The sequence below is a fragment of the Simochromis diagramma genome, unplaced genomic scaffold, assembly GCF_900408965.1.
Source record: "Simochromis diagramma unplaced genomic scaffold, fSimDia1.1 OVJJ01000302.1, whole genome shotgun sequence".
In the NCBI taxonomy this organism is placed as follows: Eukaryota; Metazoa; Chordata; class Actinopteri; order Cichliformes; family Cichlidae; genus Simochromis; species Simochromis diagramma.
In genome coordinates this window covers 7,074,470-7,097,832 of record NW_024386792.1, presented here as the reverse complement: position 1 = coordinate 7,097,832, position 23,363 = coordinate 7,074,470, and the positions used below count along the sequence as shown (strand labels likewise).

At 38.9% G+C, this 23,363-nt stretch overlaps 1 protein-coding gene across 1 annotated transcript; it reads right to left on the bottom strand.

Moving 5' to 3' along the window:
• Window positions 1–916: 916 nt before the first annotated feature.
• LOC120728886 (uncharacterized protein C4orf54-like) lies at window positions 917–13,774 on the bottom strand. Its single transcript, XM_040024145.1, has 2 exons — window positions 9,393–13,774; window positions 917–5,089 (listed from the first exon to the last, which is right to left on the bottom strand). The coding sequence occupies exon 1, from the start codon at window positions 13,689–13,691 to the stop codon at window positions 9,420–9,422; it is 4,272 nt and encodes a 1,423-aa protein (XP_039880079.1). The 5' UTR covers window positions 13,692–13,774; the 3' UTR covers window positions 917–5,089; window positions 9,393–9,419.
• Window positions 13,775–23,363: the final 9,589 nt, after the last annotated feature.

Here is a 23,363-nt window from a genome sequence, read left to right as displayed (position 1 = left end):
CTTTAGAAACCACTGAGAGCAGCTGGGGGCAAACCAGTGTCTGCCAGTCTCCCTGCATCCATGGCAACCAAGTAAACACAGCAGCAAACTGACAGGTTAAACTTAAGCCTGGCCGGGTGATGTTTCAGTGTCACCCGAAAGCTAACCTCGCACGCTGCTAGATGCCAAATGTGTACTTATGTTGGCATAAATCTGTTTGACTGCCTTTCACCCTCGTTTTTTTCTTTTCTTTTTTTTTTTGCTCAGAGGTGAAACTTTACAGTAATTAGGTCAGTGAAACTGAGTGTAAAGCTATGGTAAACGCACAGGGAAGATAAAAGAAAGTAAAACAAAAAGTGTATATATATATATATATATATATATATATATATATATATAGATAGATAGATGTATATTACTTTGATGTGGCACATTTTTTTATTGCTCCTGTTTACCTTATTTACTTTTCAATAACATTCAGAAGGAAAATATAAGTTCCAATCATAATAGCCTTCACTTGATTTATTTATTATTAATCATGTTCAGATCAGTTATTGCCATTGCTATGCTCACTTCTACATGCGCTGACTGTCTAACTAGGCACATGGATTTCACACAACATGATATCCTAACAGTGTTTTGGTAGTGGATGAAAGCATTAATGAATTAGTAATTATTCACTAATAAAGCTGCTTCTTGCAAAAAAAACGTGTATTGGGTTTCACTTTAGAGTATCTTGATGAATAAGCACAGCTTCTGTTTATTCACATCATTTCCTTGTTGATGATACCACCTATCAAAGATTAATTGAATAAACATTAATTTTATTTAGTTAAACAAATGTTTGATATTAGCGCAGCTGTTTTGAAAGTGGCAGTAAATGCATTTCATTCAAACACAAGGAGGCCTTAAAATGATTAAAATGGACACACACATGTTCAGTAGCTTGTATTTTGAATTTATTGCAAACATATGTAGGCTTGTCAGTCTACATAACAGTCACTAATCATGTTCTTATACTTTCCAAGTTGTAAGTGCAAACACAGCACTCACTTCTCTTTTCAAGGTATCTCTCAGCTGTCGTCCTGACCTCTTCCTGTTCCTGGGCCAGCCTCGCAACACAGTTGACATCATGCATAGAAAAGGCTGTGGGTAATACACAGCTGTATCTCATTAGAGGACATTTCATTGAAACATGTGCCCCTTTCCTTTAACCGTTCACACAGTCTTTGCACTTATCTCGAACCACCGTCACCTCACCGTATCCCTCTTGTTTAATACAAAATCAAGCACTGATGCAATCACTTTCTCACATTAAACCTCAAAATCAGCAGGTGTTGTATTTGTTTGTTGTTTGACAAACATTTTCATGAAAGTTTTCAAAGAAATTACATTATCTCTACGTTACAGTGCAATATTGGGCAAAATTCACCTGAAAACATGAAAAATGTTATTTTCAAATGAAATCAGATTTTAACAAAATTAAACAAATCTACATTGTGCTGCTACCACCAGTGTTTACAGCCATTCATTGCTGACAATGTTGATGACAGGTGCATTAAGTACATTATTATTATTCACAGATAAAAATCATACATGGTGTTCATAAAATGCATGGGAGAAATTATGCTTTACATTCATAACAACATTAGAATAGCTGGTTTACTGGAGCCTGCAATTTGTAATATATTAGTTATTTAAATTTCACAGGGTTTAAAAATGATATGTTAATGTGATAAAAATAAAATCATCTAGACTTAGGAAAATATCACCTTGGACACCTGGGGAAACACATAAAAGTTCAAAACTGGGAGGCAGTGTTATCATTTTTGTACTTCAAAATAAAAAATGTGTCATTTATTTATTTAAAAAAAAATTTTTTTTTCATCTCTTAGGTCATTTCTGCCATTTTGTACAAATTTTATATAAATAAATGTTCAGTAGCATCAGTTGCTTTATTTGCACTGCTCTCATTTTACAATGGAGTAAACTGATTTCATTCAACAGCAAACCTACAATTTTAAAGGAAGTGTTATTAGTTACAGTTACATATCTCAGTTACATTTACCTCAAAATGAATTAAATTTGGCAACATTAACATGCTCCAAAGAGCAGCTCGTGCACATGAATCAGTTAGAATGAAATCAATTCATAAGAATAAAAGTTGCAAAAATTGCATTTTACATTAAGGTACATAGACTGTCCAGCATGTCCAGATACCTTTAATCTGTGTAACTAGGAAACGTGATAAAAATAGCAAACTACATGTATTACTACATGTATGCTTGCTTATATAACTGAGTAAAATCAAGCACAATGACACATGATGCCCCTGCATATTCAAATGGAAACAGGTAAGAAAACAGAAAAAAGTATTCAAATAAAAATATTTGAATATATTTGCTCAGTGATTTAGATTTAAACTGGCATTTCTCCGTATGCTATGCAAAAACACCCAAACCAAACACTTGACCAGTCTATGCTCACGTCTGCAGCAAAGTAACATAACTCCTCGTTGTACTCACATAATGCTCAAATGCCACACATAACTCACAGGCACAAACACAGACACACATCAGCCCCCATCTCAGTACACAAAAGTGTAAACTGAACCAAAGCAAATAGAGGAAGTCATCCTCTAAATGTCCCAGCTGGCTCTGACGCATTAGGCCCAACGCTACTTAGTTACCTAAGTAAACTAATAAACCACAGTCCCAGCTTTGTTTCATCTGACATACACACATAGTGTATTACTTTTCTCCTGAGCATGCTTTAAAAATATAAATGCAGACCACTTCATACTATAAATCAGTTATGCAGCAGGTTTGAGCATCATTTCGTGAGTCATGACAGGACGGTTATATAGACTTCAAGACAAACATGGGCATGGACTGCTCAAAAACATGGAAATGCTGCTGCTGTGCATGTGAAAAATATGTTGGTGAGTTGTAACACAGCACATAGTAATGCCAGCCGATTATTCTTTAACATATATTTAGTAGGGAATTCTTTACAATATATTTATTTTAAATCCAACAATAAATGATTTCCTTTTTTGACTGAACTGACTGTAAAAGAATAAAAATATATACAGATAGTGAGGTCTTAATCTGTCGTGTTTAATTTTTAATTAAGTGCAGACAAATGGTCCCTGTGCAAAATGTGGATCATATGATGTACAGCAAAAATATTTTGTTTAAAACCAAGACTATGCAACTTCCACTGAACAGCAACCACTGTGGCACAAACATCAAATGGAGGAAAGCAGTACTTGAATGAAAGATGCCATCATCATTACACCCATCTGGCTATTTTTCTTGGTTAAATAAGATTACATACCTAAACTTTTAAATGTGAAAATGAATAATATGTGATACAGAATCGACTTGCTTGGTATCTATGTTATCTTGTTTATTATTTTACTGGAGCCCATACATTCATTTTCTGTGGCTGATCTTGGTGACAGCAGGCTAAACAAAGTTGCCCATATGTCTTTCTCCCTAGCCACATCCTATGTAATCCCTCCAGGGTATTCTGACTCTGTGCTGTGATCTCTTTCCAGTTGGATCTGTCTGGAATACCTCCAGAGAAATCAGATGTCTGAAGAGCAGCGTCTCTTTCAAATGTCTCAGATCACCCTCTCTTTGCATCACCCAGCGAATGAAACTTGTTTCAGATGCTTGCATCTACAACCTCATTCTTCCAATGACTAATGGGTAGGGTTAGAAAGCAGATCCACCGGTAAGTCGAGAAGTTTGATGCCAGGCTCAGCTTTCACTTCAGCGCTTCCACTCCACTCTGCATTACTGCTGATGCGGTACTAATATCTGCTATCAACCTCTCTGTCCATCCTCTCATGGATGAATTCACTTGGAGTATTAATTCACTCAGAATTCCAAAAAAGATCTGTGTACTGTGGTCTTGGGATCTTCTACATGTTACCTGGCTACTAAGGATCCCAGTGTCCACAGGAAGACAGAGCCTTTGCTGTGGCTAGAAGTTGCTCAGTGTCCACTGAGCATGGTTGACCTCTTTAAAATGGCCCTGATCCACTACCAGGATGGATCTAAAGTTAGAAGCTTTAATGCAAAATGATGTAAACTTTATGTAGGAAGTTGAGCAATGTGATACCCCAAAAATAAATAAAAATGGGACCCACCACTTGCTACCTGCACTGTCCCCAACATTCACATGGCATTCAGGATTGCCAGTCAAATAAGCCCTACAATGCCCCGGACCTGAAAAAGACATCCTCTGTCCTACCGAGCAACTGATGTGTGCAGATGAAAACAGCAAATGCAAAGCACCTCTTTTGATACCTGCTGATACACCAGAATCTCATATTTGTCTCTAATACCGTACTGCATTTGCCCACTGGGATAAACAAGACCGCAATGCCTAGCTGTTGTCATACGCTTAGAATAAGTGTGACCAAGCATCAACCGCAGCAGACAACCAATATGTGCTCTTGTCAGGTACATCTTTACTTTTTGTTTTACTTTTCTGATAAAACCATAGGGACCTGTGACATCCTTACACAGTAGTGTTAATGAATTGCACACACACTCAGTAAGGTCAGGTACAGCGTAATGATCACAAGAGGTTATAGAAAACAAATCTTGGGTATGCGGACTTTAATAAAGTTGAATTTTATTTTGCACATATTAAACCTTTTTTAGGTTAAATATGTTTTTCAAAAGTTACATAGTCTTGCTTAAAATACTTGGCGACAGTAAAATATCAGTAAACCAGTTGCTTTTGGCCAGTAATGAATAACACTGAGCAGGAAGCGAAGACTTGCCTTTTTTCCTTTTGAATAAGCATGCTGCAGGGCACAAACAGCATTTCAACAGATCTAGACAGCAGCTGAATGGAAAGTATTATAAGCCTATTCACATCAGAACTTCAGCAGGACAGCGTGGCAAAAATGTTGAGTTGACCCTATGTAGCACTGCAGTGCGTATACAGTAATGTCTGCTGCAAGTTTAAACAACACAGAACTGGGGGCAGATGATGGTGGTGGAGGTTGTCCTGGGAGTAGATCACGGGGTGGGTGACAGGTGAAAACTGAACTTACAGTGACTGAAGGCAAAATCCTCAGCAGAAACATCTAAAGGTGATAAAGAAGACAAAACATGGGTGTTAAAGTCAGATGGATGCTGTGAAAACAAGTTAAAAACATAAAGGAGAAAAGTTACTGTGTGGTGCAGTTTGTGAAAGAGCTACTTTCACCAGCCACTGAAACGCATTCACTCTTCAGATTTCCTCAACCTTAGCCAGCTGATCAGATTCAGCCAAATCACTGCTGAGGGCACGCTACAAGATTTGTTTACATAGAAGGACAGCAGTGCCCTCCACCTCCCTCTCCCCATTTAGGAATAGGCAGAGGGGGAGGGGGCTATAAAAAGTTGACCCCATCAGAGTCCCGCAGAATCGCCTCCAAGCTGGAGCTGCAACAGCATCTGATCTCTCCGAGCAGCTGTCCTCTCCCTGCATCAGCACAACAAATACTTTGCATTGCCTGACCTTTTCCTCCTGCATCACTATCCCAGCAATCCCCCCCCCCCCCAACACACACACACACACACACACACATGTCCCTCTGCCCCACCGACACCAGTTACACACACACGCAGACACACATGCACATGCCCTGGTTTCCCTTCACACAACTACTCAACCCCGCGCTAGGCCTCTGCCTGACACGCACCCAGCTGACATGAATCCCTCATGCTCATGGGGATGTATTATTGCTCTGACACATTAGCTGAGAATGGACTGTGGTTAGTTGTAAATGTGTATATCTAAAAGAAAAGAAAGAATATGACACTAAAAAGATTTCTTTTTATAATTTTGCATTTATATTTGGTTTGTTTTGCTGGTGTTTTTTTTTTTTTTTATGCCCTTCTTAATTGTTCATTTGCAGAACTGCTGTTGATGTTTGTCAGCTCAGATTATTGCCTTGGTAACCTGTCAACCTGTGTTCATATAAACATCTGCTGATAAAACAAGCATACCACAAACATAACACATTGTGGGCCACACACACCCCAATTTGATGCTGAGAGGACCAATCCAGTAAACAGAAATGTCTAAAATACACAAAAGTGTAATTTTATTTATTTGTTTGTTTGTTTGATGTTTGTGTGGGCCTACTATAAAAGTAAACCTAACAAACAAAAAAGACACCCCGATAAAATGTTACAGTATATAGGCATTTCTGTGTTATCGATTGGAATTTGTTTTTAATATATGTCATTTAATGGTTTATCTTTTAGGCTGCTTACCTTTGGTACTGTTGGACAATAAGAAGACTGTAAAATAAATGAAAATGAAAAATGAAAAAAATGCAGTTAAAAATCCAAACTTTCTGGCCTTCTTCTGCTTTTACTTTTTCCAAAGCCATCCAGTGAGCCAGATTTAACCTTTTGACAAGCTGTTTATACGTTACTACAAAACCTCTGTTGTAGAGCTCTTTAGGATTTTCTTAAAAAGTGGCAATCAACCAAATAAAAAAAATGCTTCCTGGATTTACATCACTTTGATCTTACTTACTATTGTTAACTTTTTCTGATTATATTAAAATGCATGTATTCAATTTTAATTCATAGCTACAAAAGCATCATTAGTAATTAGTAAGTTCCAATGGCTAAAATTTAGATCAGTATTTAGGTCCATGGTTCAACTGTACAAAGTCATAGCTGGTGTTACAGGTCAAAATGTATGCAGTTTAAAATGGCCTGAGAAGTAAGGTTGGAATGTAAGTTAGACACAAAACAATGTGAAATATAACTCCTTATTATTCTATTACTGTAAAACTTTTGGAGTGAAAACTTTAAAACCAGTGCAAATAAAACTTAAACTATTTGTAAGGAAAATATGCTGCAGTACCATTTACCACCACAAAGATCTCTTGTTTAAATTTGATTTCCACAGTACTGTAAACTCAGGTTTTTGTTTATTATATAACATTATTTAAAATTATTTCCTGATTTGCGTAAGCTCTACATTTAAACTACACAGTCAATTATTCTGTAAAATTAGTGATCAGATTATTTTAGCCCTCTGAACCCACTGCTTGTCTTACTTGCTTAAAATAAATTAACATTACATTGGCTACATTGTGTCCACCTTCACTGCACAATAAACATATTGCACCTAGGAGTTAATTATTTTGCAATCTGTGAACTGATTATTTCTCAAGATATTTGTTGGATTTGTGAAATGTCACAAGCAAGGAACGAACACACTAATAAACTGTAAAGTTATACAAGTAATTAAAACATTTATAACGGATTAAGAATAACTTGATGTGAGGTGTCACTAACTGGAATAGTTTCCTGTGACACTTTCCAACCCTGAGAATAAACCATGTAAACAAAGTCGTCTCACACTATCAAAATAGCCCGACGATGTGTAATGCAGAGAAAAGCTCTGGGCCATGGCTGAAAATCCAATCTCACTGCAAGTCCAGCCGAGCTCAGTGGAGTCAGGGTTACCTGTCATGAAGCTGCTGCGTGTCTATTAACATGTCACTGTTATAGCATCCAAGTTGGACTGCTGCTTTGACCACATTTATGGCACAAAATAATGAAAAAACACGAGTTGGTGAGGTCATCTGAATGTAACACACGAGCAGCCTCGGAATGTGAATCTCTATAAGTCTTGGTACGGACTTCAGGAGATTCCTTGAAAGTAACAGCATTAAATTCTGTTGAGATTTTATGTACTGAATTTGGCTACCACATTTGTAAAGAGGCACTTGCAAAATGTGCAGCGCTTTAGAAATGTATTATTCACATGCAATAAAAACAACAAAACACAAATATTTTAGCTATCTGTCAAAACCTTGCTTAAGACTAAAAATTACTGAATTCACTGAACAGAATTAATGTTTTTATATCCAGATTCGAGCACACTGGACTTCTCTGTCTTTTGGCGTCAGAATAAAAAAAAAAAAAAAAAGTGCTTTTTAATGTGTATTTTTTCAGCTTTTTTGTAAAACAGCACCTTTGAAAAATCATAATTAAACAACGATAATTAGATTTGAGCATTAAAGTTATCATTTTAAATAAAGATCTTAAATACGCTGGCAGATTAACCACTACAGTAACCTAAGAAAGATCTTGGTGATTACTCTAACCCTCTATTTAATGTAGCTGTTGCATAAACCTTATATTATTTGGTGGTGGTGTAATTAGGTTAAGCGCTGCAGATATAGCCAATTATAACCAGAACAAATTGGTTCACAATGATATCTTTATTAGTTTGAAATAAGTGCAGAGGCATCTTATCATATATTAAAACTGAAAAGTTTGTTTTAAATACGTGCTTATTTTGAATATGATGCCAGCAACATGCTTCTGAAATGTTGGTTCAGGGCATATCTCTCACTGTCTTCTATGGTATCTTCTTTTAACAGGTGCTTAAAAAGTGCTGAAAGCAATTTCTGCAGTTTTGAAAGCCAAAATTTCCCCAATCTTGCTTGTTACAAAATTCCATCTCCTCTACAGTTTTTGACCTCAATTAGTTTCTAAATATGTGCACAGCCTGGTTTACAATTATTAATGAAATAAACAAAGCCTTCCTAAAAAAAAAAAGACTATCCATATGATAGCATATGTTGCTTGAAGATCTGTATGTATCAGTTAGCATTAATTGGGCCTTTATAGGTGCCAAAGCCAACTCCTCACCCAACCTCTGACACCACCAATACCATCAAGAATATCTGTGTCCTGTCAACACTTTAGATGATTAAAACCCTCTTACTAATTAGGCAATTTAATTTGGAGGTAATTTTATTTTAGCCTTTGTACAACTTTTCCAGTCTTTTGCCCCTGCCCAAATCCAAGGTGGGGCTTTGTACATAAAAAAGCGCTATAGATGAGCAGTGCATGTATATCAAAATGTATTATAGATCATGATCAGGAAAATCTTAATGAGAATCTGTCTGAAAAACTAGATTTATGTGCTGAGTGTGCTGAGCAATTATTTTTCCATATGTCAGAAAAAAAATATTGTTCTACAGAAATTTCAAATCCCATTGTTTTTGCTTTTTATCGCTCTTTAAAAAAAATAAACTAAAATTTCAGATTGGGAAAATATTTTGCTTTTTGTTTGTGTGTGTGTTTTCTGTTTTTAAATGCTATTTGTTTAAATGCACTATTATTACTTCCACCCTCTGTGTCTAATCAGAAATTGACTGCAAATATACATCATGACATCACACACAGGAGATTTTGAACAGTCATATTGATATTAAGATTCTGAGCAAGACTTACAAAAAAATAAATGTCTTTTATCTGCTTCCAACAGAATAGATTCAAAATTTAAGAGCGGTTGGAGTGAGGTGAAGTCAGGTAAATACGGAGTCATGCAAGTTGCCAGTCTGAATGAGCAGGTGAAAAACTTACATCACTTATGACGAGACGTTCTCTTGGTCACCGATGCTCCACTACGAAGCTCATCGTTGTGCCATCGAAGGAGGGAGGGGCAATGATTCTTGGACCTTGCTGCGTTGTGATGCTGATAACTGGCTTTCTCTCTGAGCTCCCGCCACTTCCCCTGGTGGTCAAAAGTCCCAAACTCACAGGTAACTGCAGCTGCGCCTGGGAAGTTTCTCCTGTTGCACTGTAATATGTACTCTCTGTGCCTGCTGTCTTACTTTCTGGCTGAGGACTAATATTCTTTTTGATATTTTCTCCTCCACCTGCATCTTCAGAATAACATGGGGACTGTGGCAATACCGTCTGGGCTGCTATAGTGGGTGAGGAGATGAAGCCTGGGTAGATCATGTAGGTGGGGGCATATCCTCCTGGGTTAAGTGCCAGGGGAGACACAGAAAGAGGCACCGGGGTTACAGGTGCCGCAGGTGAATGAGGCATGGGTACATCCACGTACTGACCTGTTTCAGGGTCAAACAGTCTCTTAGAGGTCGCTTTAATGGGAGTGTCCACCAAGTAATAATGTCCAGTTGTGGGGTCCACAAGCATCTTGCGCTGGGTTTGTTGCGCTGGCTCTCCAGTAGAAGGTGTAGGCGACACATTTGGGAGGTAGGGAGAGAAACAGAGCACCTGCTGCTGTTTCTGAGGCCCTGTTGCTGCTGTTGAGTGATGGTAGATGCTCGTGCCTGGGTACTCCATGATTAACGGAGAAGTTTTCTGCTCAGGTGCCTTGAGGTCAGCTGCATTGACTTTACTGTTATTTGAATTGCCCTCCTTCGAATCGTGTTCTGGGTTTGAAAGTTTGATTTCATTTGTGTAGGCCATCCCTGGTATGGTTAAATAGTTCTCAGAGTCCGAGCAGCCCTGTGTAACAGAAGGATTAGTGGGGCTGATTTTGACCTTTCCATTCTCCACCTGGCAATGTCTTGGCTCCTCTATTTTCACAGACAGTGGAGCCGCTGGAGTTTTGAAGCTTTTCACAGTTGGTGGCAGTGGAACCGCAGAGCTGCTGTCTGAGTTAACACTGACGCAAGCCTTGCTGCCAAAATGGAGGACGCTTTTGTTAGTAAATGTTTTGCTTTGTTGTGTTTTAAAAGCATCACTGTCATATGGAACATGAATGACGTTGAGGGCTCTTTTGTCTTCATGCGGCCTCCCCATTTCTGACTGAGGAGTGCTGTCGGTGCTTGCTGCCTCTGGCACCTCTGCTCCCTGCTCCTCCCTGGCAATAAGCGACAGCACATGGCTGCCTGTGATGGGGCGTGGAGCCTGACTCTTGCGCTTCCACTCATTGTTGTCAAAAAAATAAAGCTGCTCCATCGTTTTGACAGCAGCTTTTATTTTCTCCACTGCATCCTGTTTTGGAGCTGCCACCTCATTTCTCCTTTCCACCGTCTCACCTGCAAACTTCTCCTGCCTCTGTTTCACCAGTTGAGTTGTTTGAATGTCTGATTGGTCAGGGCACCCCTGCTTGGTTATGACTGGCGGTGCCCTGTTAGCCACAGAAGCAGAAGGTCCACTTTCACTCTGGGGATTTTCAGATGTAGCTGCTTGTTTCTGTGCAGCAGTTTTCTCTGACTTGACATTTGTTTTAACAGAGTTGCATTTGATTACAATAGGAGACGGTAATAAATGTTTAACATGCTCTGTTTTTGCCTTTTCCTCAGGTTTATCAGCTGCTGTGGAACATTTACTGCCACTATTATTCAAGGAAACAAAGCGATATGAGCTTTTTACCAACTTGCGTACATCCCTTACGTGATATATTGGTGTTTGAAGCTTGCATTTGGTGTCTCTTATGTCTCTAACAGTGAAATTTGGAACCCTGTCGGCTGCTGACAAAATGGGGACTCTGGTATCATCTGCTGTCCTGAACGTGTTGACATTGTAACTTATTTTAGGGGTTAGGAGATTGGCAATATTCAGCGTGCAGCCTTTATTTTCTTTCACGCTTCTCAGACATATTTTTATCTCGGGTTTCTTCCCTCCCTTCCCATTTTCTTCTTTGTTTCCGTTATTACTCGCTTTCAGCTCCTTTTCACTTTTCTGTGAAGCAGCAGGTGTGACAGAGTCAGGTGTGTGTCTTAGTAAATCTGAAAAGTTCCTCTCCTTTGAGTGTAGCTGGCAACTTGGAACAAAAAGAAGTTTTGACAGCATGCTGCTGGTGTCTAATCCTTCCTTTGCTGCAGTCTGTGTGCCACTTACAGATGGAGGTTCGACCTGTTTTACAGGTTCTGGATCATCTTCTTTTAATGAATTAGATGAAGTACTTTGACTGTGGATGGTTGAATCCTTTTGGAGTTCATCCTGTCCCTTGTCTGAATCATCTGGTGCTTTGCTGCCTTTTGTTTCCTCTCCATCACCACAGGAACTCTGTTTGCCAACCTCCGGACACTGATCATCAGCAGAATTCACAGTGAATCCTGAGCCCGATTCTGATGTTTGCCTTTGTAGGCCTCGTCCCGGACTCCTTTCTCTCATCACCTCTGGATCTTTTATCTGAAAACAGGGGGATGTGTCACAGATTTCACCCCTCTCCATTTTGCGCTCCTGCTCAAATTGCATCTTTTTGGAAATCACATTTTTCAAAAGACTTGATGCAAAAATTGCCCTTTTGTGAGTATCTCCTAGGTTATCTGTGTGATGATACTGCATCTCATACCCAGACCTGGCCAGCACAGCCCCGGTAGCTCCATTGGGTCGTGCCTTTTTGGGGCATTTTGAATCAGCTGTTTCATGTGATTCAACATTACAGCGGAAATTCAACGTGACACCGCGCTGCACTGGCTGAACGTGATCTTTCACTTGGATCTTTTTGCTGGAAGATGATGCTTGCTGTGAAGTTATTCTTTTATTTAGCGCGCATGTTTTGTTTTGCGGGGTTTTCGTGCCGGTAACAGACTTACCATGCTTCTTACTTTCCACGTTCTTATTCATTTCCAGCGTTGCCCTGGAAGTCTTGTGCGCAATTACGCTGCGCTCTCCGCCTCGCGTTATGTTTCCATAATTCCAGTCTACATAAGCCGACCACTTATTGAGGCCATATTCCGAGACAGAAGATTCACTAGAGGTGCTAAGATTAATAGCATCGAAGTACGGACATGCCAGGCTCCGGAAAGACTTGGCGGTTAAATTACGCACCTCTTTATCAGCGTCATCCAGCTCACTGATCGAGCTGGACGCTCCGCTGGAATACTCATTAATATCTTTCCGTCTCAGTTTGGTTGCAAGGTGCTGACGGCCCGGAGCAGGGATGAAATATGGGGCCCCGCTGGCGCCAGGGCTCACAAAAGAGAAATTGCTCTTGTCTCCACAGTGTTTCTTGTACCCAGAGAAGTTGTTGTCAAATACATTAACTGGGTCGTTAACTGCTCTAGAGGAGGTTTTTATCGACAGGTGGATTTTCCCCTCACTAAGGTCTTCACTTGGATTTTTACACACGCTTTCGTCCGAGCTGGCGCATTTGTCCGAATCACAAAGATCGCTCTCCTCCTGCTCAGTGCTGACAACTGTTCCACCGAGATTTGACTGCACTTTCGCCTGGCCCCTGCCCTCTAGTATCAGAGTGCTCTCCTGAGTATCATCGCTTTCAAAAGAGGCGTAATCCACAAAGGAATAGACCAGGTTGTCGTCTTCAAACTCCCAACAGGTCCCGCGGCCTAAGTCGTAATCTACGTCGTGGTCGAGCTCGGTTAGCTGGATTTCGTGCGTGGTGATATAGTGGGACTCGTCCTCCACGGTGTCGGAGCCGCAGTGGTCGGACAGCAAGGCGCTGGCGCCGTCATCGGACTCCGTCTTGCTGTTCAGATACATGTCCGTGTACCGGAGCTCATCACTTTCACTGCACACATTGTCGCTGCAGTCACTCGGGTCGAGCTCGGCCTGGCGCTGATTCTCATTCTCGGAGTCCTGATCAGTGTTGGGAAGTTTAGTCAGAGTTTCCGACCGGGGCTCATCCGATCCGAGCCCGGGGACGGTGTCCTGCTTGTCCTTGCTCGAAATGATTTTACTCTTTCGTTCCTGCTCCCCCTGATTTGAACTGTCGCATTTGATTACAGACAGCTGGTTCCCTACACCTGTGAAAGTCACTTTAACCGTTTTGGGACAGTCAGGTTTTACGTCCAGATCCACATAATTGGACTCGTCGCTGTTCGTCTCGGTGGCGTGGTCCTTACCGCCGGTCTTGTCCTTATCCTTGTCATCTGTGAGCAGCTTCCTGTGAAGTCCGGTGTCATCTTGGTAAGTGAGAGTTTTCTCCGCTGCTTCCATTTAGTCCGGTCTTACCGTCAGGTGGTCCTCGTTTACGATGTTATCCTGACACAGGACGGAAAACTCTGCAGGCTGGAGGGACCGAGGGGCACAGAGAGCCAAGAGAGAGAGAGAGAGAGGGAGAGAGAGGGAGAGAGAGAGAGCGAGAGAGAGGGGGAGTAGGAAAGAGAGAGAGAGGAAAGTCCCAAGATGGTTTCTCTAATGGTTACTCTCAGGCTCAAGCAGCTACTTTATTTTTGTAGCAACAGATCGGTCTTCTGAAATCAACATCCAAAAAGTTCATTTTCAGCACCTTTTCTCCAAGAACAGCTCCTCCAGAGTCCATTATTAGTTTCACTTACATAAACAATACAAGCATTGCTCAATATTCTTTACAATTTACTAAATAAAAAAAAGATAGGTGTATTTTTTTTAAATTAATAATAATAATAATAATAATAATAATAATAATAATAATTGTACATTTCCATTTTATTTTAATTATTCACTTATCTGTCCTGAAACCATAAAATATTTTTTTAAGTGGAAGATTTGGAAAGTAGTATTTTTTTTAATGGGAAAGTGGCACATTTTAAACAAATCATTTTCAACATTAGTATTATTTTCTTTCCAACAACAGTTACACTTTGTTTTCTAATTGTGCATAAACATAAGACCATGAAATATAGCAAGATATTCAAAGTATGGTCAAACATAAAGAATTGAAGCGAGAAGGCTGCCCCATCAAAAGCTATAAGAAGATATAAAAACTAAGAAAACGTTTGTCAAACCATAAAAAAAACATATCCATGTTCGTGCATGAAAATGTAAGCGCGTGGAAATAAAAAGCAAATAATCTAGAGAAAGGAAAACAAAAGTTGCTGTAGCATGAATACCAGATGTAACGTATTGGCACTTTTAACATTTGTGGACACGTGAATGTGCTCAGTGCTTAACCCACTCACCGAAACAGCTGTGAACATGATGGAGAGAAACACTCACCATCAGCTGGTGGAGAATGACATTTTTTTTACACGTGTTGAGCTCATTCCACATCACACCCTGAGCCATTTGGGGCTTGGCAAAAAGTTTGGGTAAACTGCATGAAGGAATATTTTCATGATGATTATTTGCTAGCAGAGACAATACAGAATCCTCATGTCTTGCATAATAATAATAATAATAATAATAATAATAATAATAATAATAATATAGTTATGAGAAGTCTGCTTAAGTGTTGAAAACACAAGTGCTGTTTCTGGACTCGGCCCCAGTTTGGTGGTATGCAGCTAGGAGGGGGTGGGCCGACAGTTGCTGCATATGGAGGGCACACTGACAGCAATATCAAGGACAGAGGCCACTGGCATAAAGCTTTTGTCACCCTCAAATCCCACTCCTGCTCTCAGTGCCACTAATGTGGTGTAGGGCAGCGGTGAAAACAACTTTAGCATATTTATTTAAGGGGTGTACTAAAGTGCATTTTGGGATTCCATGGACTATGCTTTACAGTTTGGGAGCACCTGGAGTAAAATATAATTGTATATAAAGTAGTATAGCTTCACCTCAACTGGTGATATTAGTAAAATAACATCAGCGGTCTAGAGTTCAAGCAGCCTATAGGTAAACTGAGATCTTCTCCCATTGCTGTTGTTGATGTATTCGCCTGATAGATGAATGGATTAAGGGTCACAATTCATTAGCGCAAAAGAACGAGAAATAAAAAATGAAAATAACCCATAATTTCACTAATGATTACTAAACACATGTAATGAATGTCATCCAGAGAGACATATCACATATGATTGACCCAACCCCCACCTCTTCCTCGCCCCCCTTCATATAACTCAAATGTGAGCTATTAAGCATTTCACAACACACGCAGGTTGAAGTGAACTCCACAAAGCTGATAAATTTAGGTAGCTATTTAAAATGGGGACGTTGCTCATGCAAGCAAGTTGAGATCAGTTTCTTACACTGGCCACATTAAAACAGCAGGTGCTAAATCATGAGCACCATTAATCAAAGTCTTGAACGGTCCATGCGAAGACTTTTTTCGAGCCTAATTTTCACCCTCACACCTCAAATGTTGATGCAGAACAGAGGGGATTGAAACCCAATACCCAAAATTCACAGGGAAAGGTAAGCTGAACAAACCCTCACTCTACATTAATATAGTAGCATTTTATACTGTACAGATAATACAACACTGTGCTGTGTAGAATATAATATTTGCACTATAATACTGTCAGTGGTTTGACTGTTATTGTTTTAGCAATGTAAACTGTTTGTTGATTTACACCAATATCCAGTATTTAATCATCCAAATGCTTTTTTTCACATCCTTATCTAGATGCTTTCTTTGAATTTTTTGAAGTTACTGTCATAGTAAGATTTTTTCTTTTTGTAATTTCTTACCTAAATTAATGGCTTGAGCTAAACATTTCCATTTCTATGACTGTTTGTGTTCACCAGTGTGGAACTGGAGATAACTAAAGTAATGGCTTTGTCAGGTTTCCAAAATATTTTAACCATACTTTGTGTTTCTTGTGTCATAAATGAAGTTGTGGGACATGATTTGTCAGTGAGTTATGGTTAAAGTCAAGCAACAGGGTGAGATCCAAGATTGCCCTAAATGGAAATGGGGCAGAAATTATACTATATTACACTGTAAGAGTACACAGTAGTTTGCTGTTAATATGGTATCTGCATTTTTTTTTTTGCAGTTTAGCAGTATTTGCAAAGAACAATGCATCCCTTTACCAGTGCATTATTGTCATTTCTAGAGGCTGTTCCACTCTGTTTATAATACAATAAATGACATGAATTAAAATGCAATCTAACAAATCTCCATGCAGCTGCAATGCAAGTTTTTATGCTCCATAGGAAAACAACTTAATCTAAAATAAACAACTTGAAAATGGTAGACAAAATACATAAATAAAGTGATGAGGTGAGATATGCAGCTCTTCTTTATAAAACATTACAACATGCTGCTCTTATTTGTACAGTCATTTACTAAAATAAATGTGGCACAACCACAACATCACTCTCACACAAAATCCATTTTAAACATGAGAATTTGTGTGATGTATGTTGCTCGTATTTAACACAAACTGGTACACAGCATGCTGTTGTGACATGTCTATGTTTTAGGTACCATGCGGCCGTACTGGTGACCTTCTGACACTCACTGCTGAGCCCTCTGCAGCTTCTAAGTGGGAACTGGAGAAGTCAGAGAGCCTGAACACCTGCTGTGAAGCAGTCACCAGCCAGACACCGCACTTTTCTAGGTTAAGTTCCCTATCCTTCAAAGGTTTCATGGTTCAAAGGTTAAAAGGTCACCTTTGGATTTGCAAGTGTTGTATGGAAGTTAGTTTAGAGGATGTTATGGATTAGAGAGTTACCCTAAACCAGTGATATTGACAATTTACTTAAAGAGGAAAAGTGATCACTCTGACAGTGTCATTGCCGGTGAATAGGTTGGATGAGTGTGTTTACCAGTATCTAAATAACTAAATATAACTCCCAGATCTCAGGTGAATGATAGACTTCCCTTCACATATAGATTATAGCAGGTAAAGGTCATACTGGGTTTATTATCAAAATATGGCCTACCTTAATTTAGCAGTTAAGAAAAAACTTGTAAGGGTTTCCTTCCTCATTATGGTGACATCACTTACATGCATCCTCTCTCTTCTACACTTCATTCAAGACTCTGAGTATCACAGTTCTTTATGTAACTCATTGTTCAGTACAAGTCACTAAGTGACTTCTTAATTGGTTTGCTGGCCCTCTTGAAATCTAAAGAAACAACATCACTTTTATTTACAAAGTCTTACTGGGTAAATTACATTTTCTTCATTTCTCCCATCTTTGTTTTGTATTTTATGTGAATTTGTAATGGTGTACTTTCTTGGCCAGGTCTCCCACAAAAGAGATTTGACTCTCAAAGGAGGAAAAGAAAAGAAAAGAAAAGAAAAAAATATCACAATTGGGAAAGTGACATATTTATGTAAAAATGAAAAAAAGTTGATCACAAAACATATTTTAAAAAACAAACTTTGCAACATGTATCACCAACTTCCAATTAAAGTGCTTTATTATAAAGGCATAACAAGAGAAAACAAGCTATTCGGTTATTTTTACTAATGTTATCAATAAAACCGAGGTTGAAAAATGGTAATTTTTATGTATAAATTTTTTTATGTATTGTTATGTATATTCAGTAATGTATTGTAATAACATTATTAACATCAAAGGTATTTTTTATACTTGTTTTAGTATTGACTAGGTTAAAAAAAATGTTGGCAGTAGTTATATACTGACATACTTTTTTTTATAAGTAGACATTATGAAGTGGTACTAATTTTCTTTACAAAATGTTTTTGATTGTAAGATTGGATGTCAGTAGAGAGAAAACAACACAAAACAAATCCCACTTTAACAGGACTATCTCTGCTGTCTCTCAAAACGTGCATTTATTACTTTGTCCCACTTTGTTCTCTTCAGGATCAAAATCTGTTCACTCCCCTGAAGTGGCATTTTTGCCTGATATGAGTCAAAAAGAGAAAAAGTTATCCATTTCTGTGATCTCTTTGTGTCTGTCAGAAAATGTTTCATCCTTCATCTGACACAACCAGTTACATGCCTGTGAACGAGGACAAAAGAAGACAAAGCTGTTTTTAAGTGATTCTTTTGGATAAGTCATTACGTGCCGACGTGCCAGCACTTTAAGTTACCAAATGGAAAAAAAAAGTGCAATTTGTTGTATTCAAGTTGCAGAGATATCCAAAATATGAACAAATAATGATGTTTTTAGTATGCTGGGGTTCCCAAAACTCAGACACCCTTTCATGTTTGTGTAGATTAAAACACACGTAAAAATAAATGAAATATAAAAATGCATCTCTCAACTTGTATTTCCAGTTCTCTAATTCCATCTTAATCATTGTTTAGATTAAATAACTAGGAGATGTTTGCTCTGTATCATCTGGTGGTCCTGAGTGTTTAGGAGTACTCTAGCCTATAAACAGCAATGCAAGAGTCAGAGCTGTCGTGAATTATGCCAGCAATGGCAGACATGTACGGTTGCTCCCTTCTGGCAATGGCTATTCGGTTTCACTCATGCTGCCAGACTGCTGGGCTACCAGCAAAGGTTGGCACCTTGTTAGGACCTGGTGGGACAACTTACAGCCCTATTGTTGTGCTCCTTTTCATGAATAATGACACAAACCTGCGTCTGAAAAAACTTTTGAAGAGCAGTGTCTACAATAAAAATCATAATGAATTGTTATATGTAGCAGCATACGATGGACAATCTTGGTTTATGTCTCTTAATGTAATGATGTGATAACTGTTATTGACTACTTCATTAAATGCAGTGTTGTCAAAATGTATGTGTCACCCTTGCATGTTTCAGATCATCACACATTTAATATCAGACAAAGAATGCAATTTTGAAATTACGATTTCATTTATTAAAGTAAAAAAGCAATATGTGACGAGGCAATTAGCCCCTAAACCTAATAACTGGTATAATAAGCCTACAATCAGTTTAACAGGGAGTGCAGAATTATTAGGCAAATGAGTATTTTGTCCACATCATCCTCTTCATGCATGTTGTCTTACTCCAAGCTGTACAGGCTCGAAAGCCTACTACCAATTAAGCATATTAGGTGATGTGCATCTCTGTAATGAGAAGGGGTGTGGTCTAATGACATCAACACCCTATATCAGGTGTGCATAATTATTAGGCAACGTCCTTTCCTTTGGCAAAATGGGTCAAAAGAAGGACTTGACAGGCTCAGAAAAGTCAAAAATAGTGAGATATCTTGCAGAGGGATGCAGCAGTCTCAAAATTGCAAAGCTTCTGAAGCGTGATCATCGAACAATCAAGAGTTTCATTCAAAATAGTCAACAGGGTCGCAAGAAGCGTGTGGAAAAACCAAGGCGCAAAATAACTGCCCATGAACTGAGAAAAGTCAAGCGTGCAGCTGCCAAGATGCCACTTGCCACCAGTTTGGCCATATTTCAGAGCTGCAGCATCACTGGAGTGCCCAAAAGCACAAGGTGTGCAATACTCAGAGACATGGCCAAGGTAAGAAAGGCTGAAAGACGACCACCACTGAACAAGACACACAAGCTGAAACGTCAAGACTGGGCCAAGAAATATCTCAAGACTGGTTTTTCTAAGGTTTTATGGACTGATGAAATGAGAGTGAGTCTTGATGGGCCAGATGGATGGGCCCGTGGCTGGATTGGTAAAGGGCAGAGAGCTCCAGTCCGACTCAGACGCCAGCAAGGTGGAGGTGGAGTACTGGTTTGGGCTGGTATCATCAAAGATGAGCTTGTGGGGCCTTTTTGGGTTGAGGATGGAGTCAAGCTCAACTCCCAGTCCTACTGCCAGTTTCTGGAAGACACCTTCTTCAAGCAGTGGTACAGGAAGAAGTCTGCATCCTTCAAGAAAAACATGATTTTCATGCAGGACAATGCTCCATCACACGCGTCCAAGTACTCCACAGCATGGCTGGCAAGAAAGGGTATAAAAGATGAAAAACTAATGACATGGCCACCTTGTTCACCTGATCTGAACCCCATTGAGAACCTGTGGTCCATCATCAAATGTGAGATTTACAAGGAGGGAAAACAGTACACCTCTCTGAACAGTGTCTGGGAGGCTGTGGTTGCTGCTGCACGCAATGTTGATGGTGAACAGATCAAAACACTGACAGAATCCATGGATGGCAGGCTTTTGAGTGTCCTTGCAAAGAAAGGTGGCTATATTGGTCGCTGATTTGTTTTTGTTTTGTTTTTGAATGTCAGAAATGTATATTTGTGAATGTGGAGATGTTATATTGGTTTCACTGGTAAAAATAAATAATTGAAATGGGCATATATTTGTTTTTTGTTAAGTTGCCTAATAATTATGCACAGTAATAGTCACCTGCACACACAGATATCCCCCTAAAATAGCTAAAACTAAAAACAAACTAAAAACTACTTCCAAAAACATTCAGCTTTGATATTAATGAGTTTTTTGGGTTCATTGAGAACATGGTTGTTGTTCAATAATAAAATTATTCCTCAAAAATACAACTTGCCTAATAATTCTGCACTCCCTGTATGTTAAATGTATTTAACTATACATTTAACAATTAAAGCATTAGAGTATCTTTAATTAGAGGACAGCAGATATATACTCACCAGTCATTAGTCACCAGTAATTAGGTACACCTTGGATGAAGTCTTCTGGTCATAGATTCAACATGGTGCTTTAAACATTGTGCAGATATTTTGTTCCATATTGACCTGATAGCATCACACTACCACCACATCCAACAGCTGCTTTACTGGATTGAGATCTGGTGACTTTGAACTCATTCTTATGTTTATCAAACCAAGTTTAGATGATCTGAGCTTTATAACATGACATGTTATCCTGCTGAAAGCAGCCATCAGAAGATGGGTACCTGTGGATGGACATGGTCAGCAACAACACTATCAAACGAGGTGATTTTTTTTTTCAGTCTTGTGTTTCCCAGTTTTGATGATGCAGTGTAACTTGTAGCCTCAGCATGTGGCGTGTTCATCTGCTTCAGGGCTTGAAGTCTTCTGTCTTCAGAAATGCTTTTCTACATACCTTGGTTGTAATGAGTTGTTCAAAGGCTCTCAAATCACCTTTCTTCCCCATTCTGATGTTTGTTTTGAACTTCAGCAGGTCATCTTGACCACGTTTGCATACCTAAATGCATTGAGCTGCTGCTGATTAGATATTTGTGTTAAGGAGCAGAAGAACAGGTGTACCTAATAAAATGTGTATATTTTAAATCAGATGGTTGTAAAGAAAATTAGGAGAAGAATATGAAAAATAATCAGGAAATAGTAAATAAAGATTCAGGGCGATCACAGTTCTCAGAAATTCTCAAAACCTTCTTTTAAAAAACTCATTTTGAAAACTTTGAAGTCATTTTCACTCAAGACAGAAACAAGAATGAATGAACAAACTTTACAAACCTGATACTGTGTTAGTTTTTACTTCACCAACCCAAATAATTAGTGCAGCAAGAGTACTGACAGGGACTAGAAAGAGAGAGCAGATTTCTCCTGTTTTGGCTTCCCTTCATTGGCTTCCTGTTAAATCCAGAATTGAATTCAAAATCCTGCTCCTCACATACAAGGTCTTAAATAATCAGGCCCCATCTTATCTTAATGACCTTGTAGTACCATATCACCCTATTAGAGCACTTCGCTCTCGCTCTGCAGGCCTACTTGTTGTTCCTAGAGTATTTAAAAGTAGAATGGGAGGGAGAGCCTTCAGTTTTCAGGCCCCTCTTCTGTGGAACCAGCTTCCAGTTTGGATTCGGGAGACAGACACTATCTCTACTTTTAAGATTAGGCTTAAAACTTTCCGTGTTGCTAAAGCACATAGTTAGGCCTTAGTTATGCTGCAATAGACGTAGGCTGCCGGGGATTCCCATGATACATTGAGTTTTTTCTTTCCAGTCACCTTTCTCACTCACTATGTGTTAACAGACCTCTCTGCATTGAATCATATCTGTTATTAACCTCTGTCTCTCTTCCACAGCATGTCTTTCATCCTGTTTTCCTTCTCTCAACCCAACCGGTCGCAGCAGATGGCCGCCCCTCCCTGAGCCTGGTTCTGCCGGAGGTTTCTTCCTGTTAAAAGGGAGTTTTTCCTTCCCACTGTCGCCAAAGTCCTTCCTCATAGGGGGTCATATGATTGTTGGGTTTTTCTCTGTATCTATGAAGCGCCTTGAGGCGACTTTTGTTGTGATTTGGCGCTATATAAATAAAATTGAATTGAATTGAAAATAAAATTAACACTTTCTATGACATTTTGGATTTTAAAAATATCAAAAATTAAACAGAACAACTATAGCAGCACGACAGATGCTTTCCCCCCATGTTAGCAAAACAGTTGCCACAGTGTGGTTCCTCTTTCTTTATCAGCAGCTTCCCTCTAGTGGTGCACTATCTGAACTGACACACTACACTACTGACTGGTAAACAAAAGTCTGGTTACCCTTAGGCAAATCACACTTTGTTTATTTCTGAAAAAATAAAACATGATTAAAAAATGTATCTTCTCATGTTAAAGCTTTGTACTGCCTTTTGTCCTATAAACTTAATATTAAAGGTCAGGCATTGTGTGTGTAACATGACAGGGGTCTGTAAGTCTTACTTACCTTATTAGCACTCAAGATATGTGGGAAAAGTCATTGAAACCAAAGAGACTCACCTAAGTAACTTAAAAACAACTAACAAAGCAAATATTAGGATTACATGGGGTCATGAAAATACTCCAAGAAAAAAAAACAATAAAAGAAGAAAACTTATAATAATACAAATGAAAAAAAAAAACTCCTACAAACTAACATGATCCAAATAATATTTCAAATCCACCATGACGTACTTGTAGAAAACAATCACATACAGCAATCTTGAACAGTTAGAAGGCTGAAATTCATAAATTGGTTCATGGCCTGACATCTCACCATACTTTACTTTTTTTTTTTTTGCTTGGTTTTTTTTTTTTCATCCCTTTGCTCTCCAGAGTCAGAACTATATTAGCAAAAATTAGTTATAAAGTCACTTGCCTTTCCTCCCGGGTGGAATTTAGTTCATTTTAATATGATAAACAAACTTCCATTTGTTACTGTGATTTATTTTAAT

What these genes read in the sequence shown, in the direction of transcription:
- LOC120728886 (XM_040024145.1), bottom strand. Translation starts at nt 13,691, where the DNA reads ATGGAAGCAGCGGAGAAAACTCTCACTTACCAAGATGACACCGGACTT.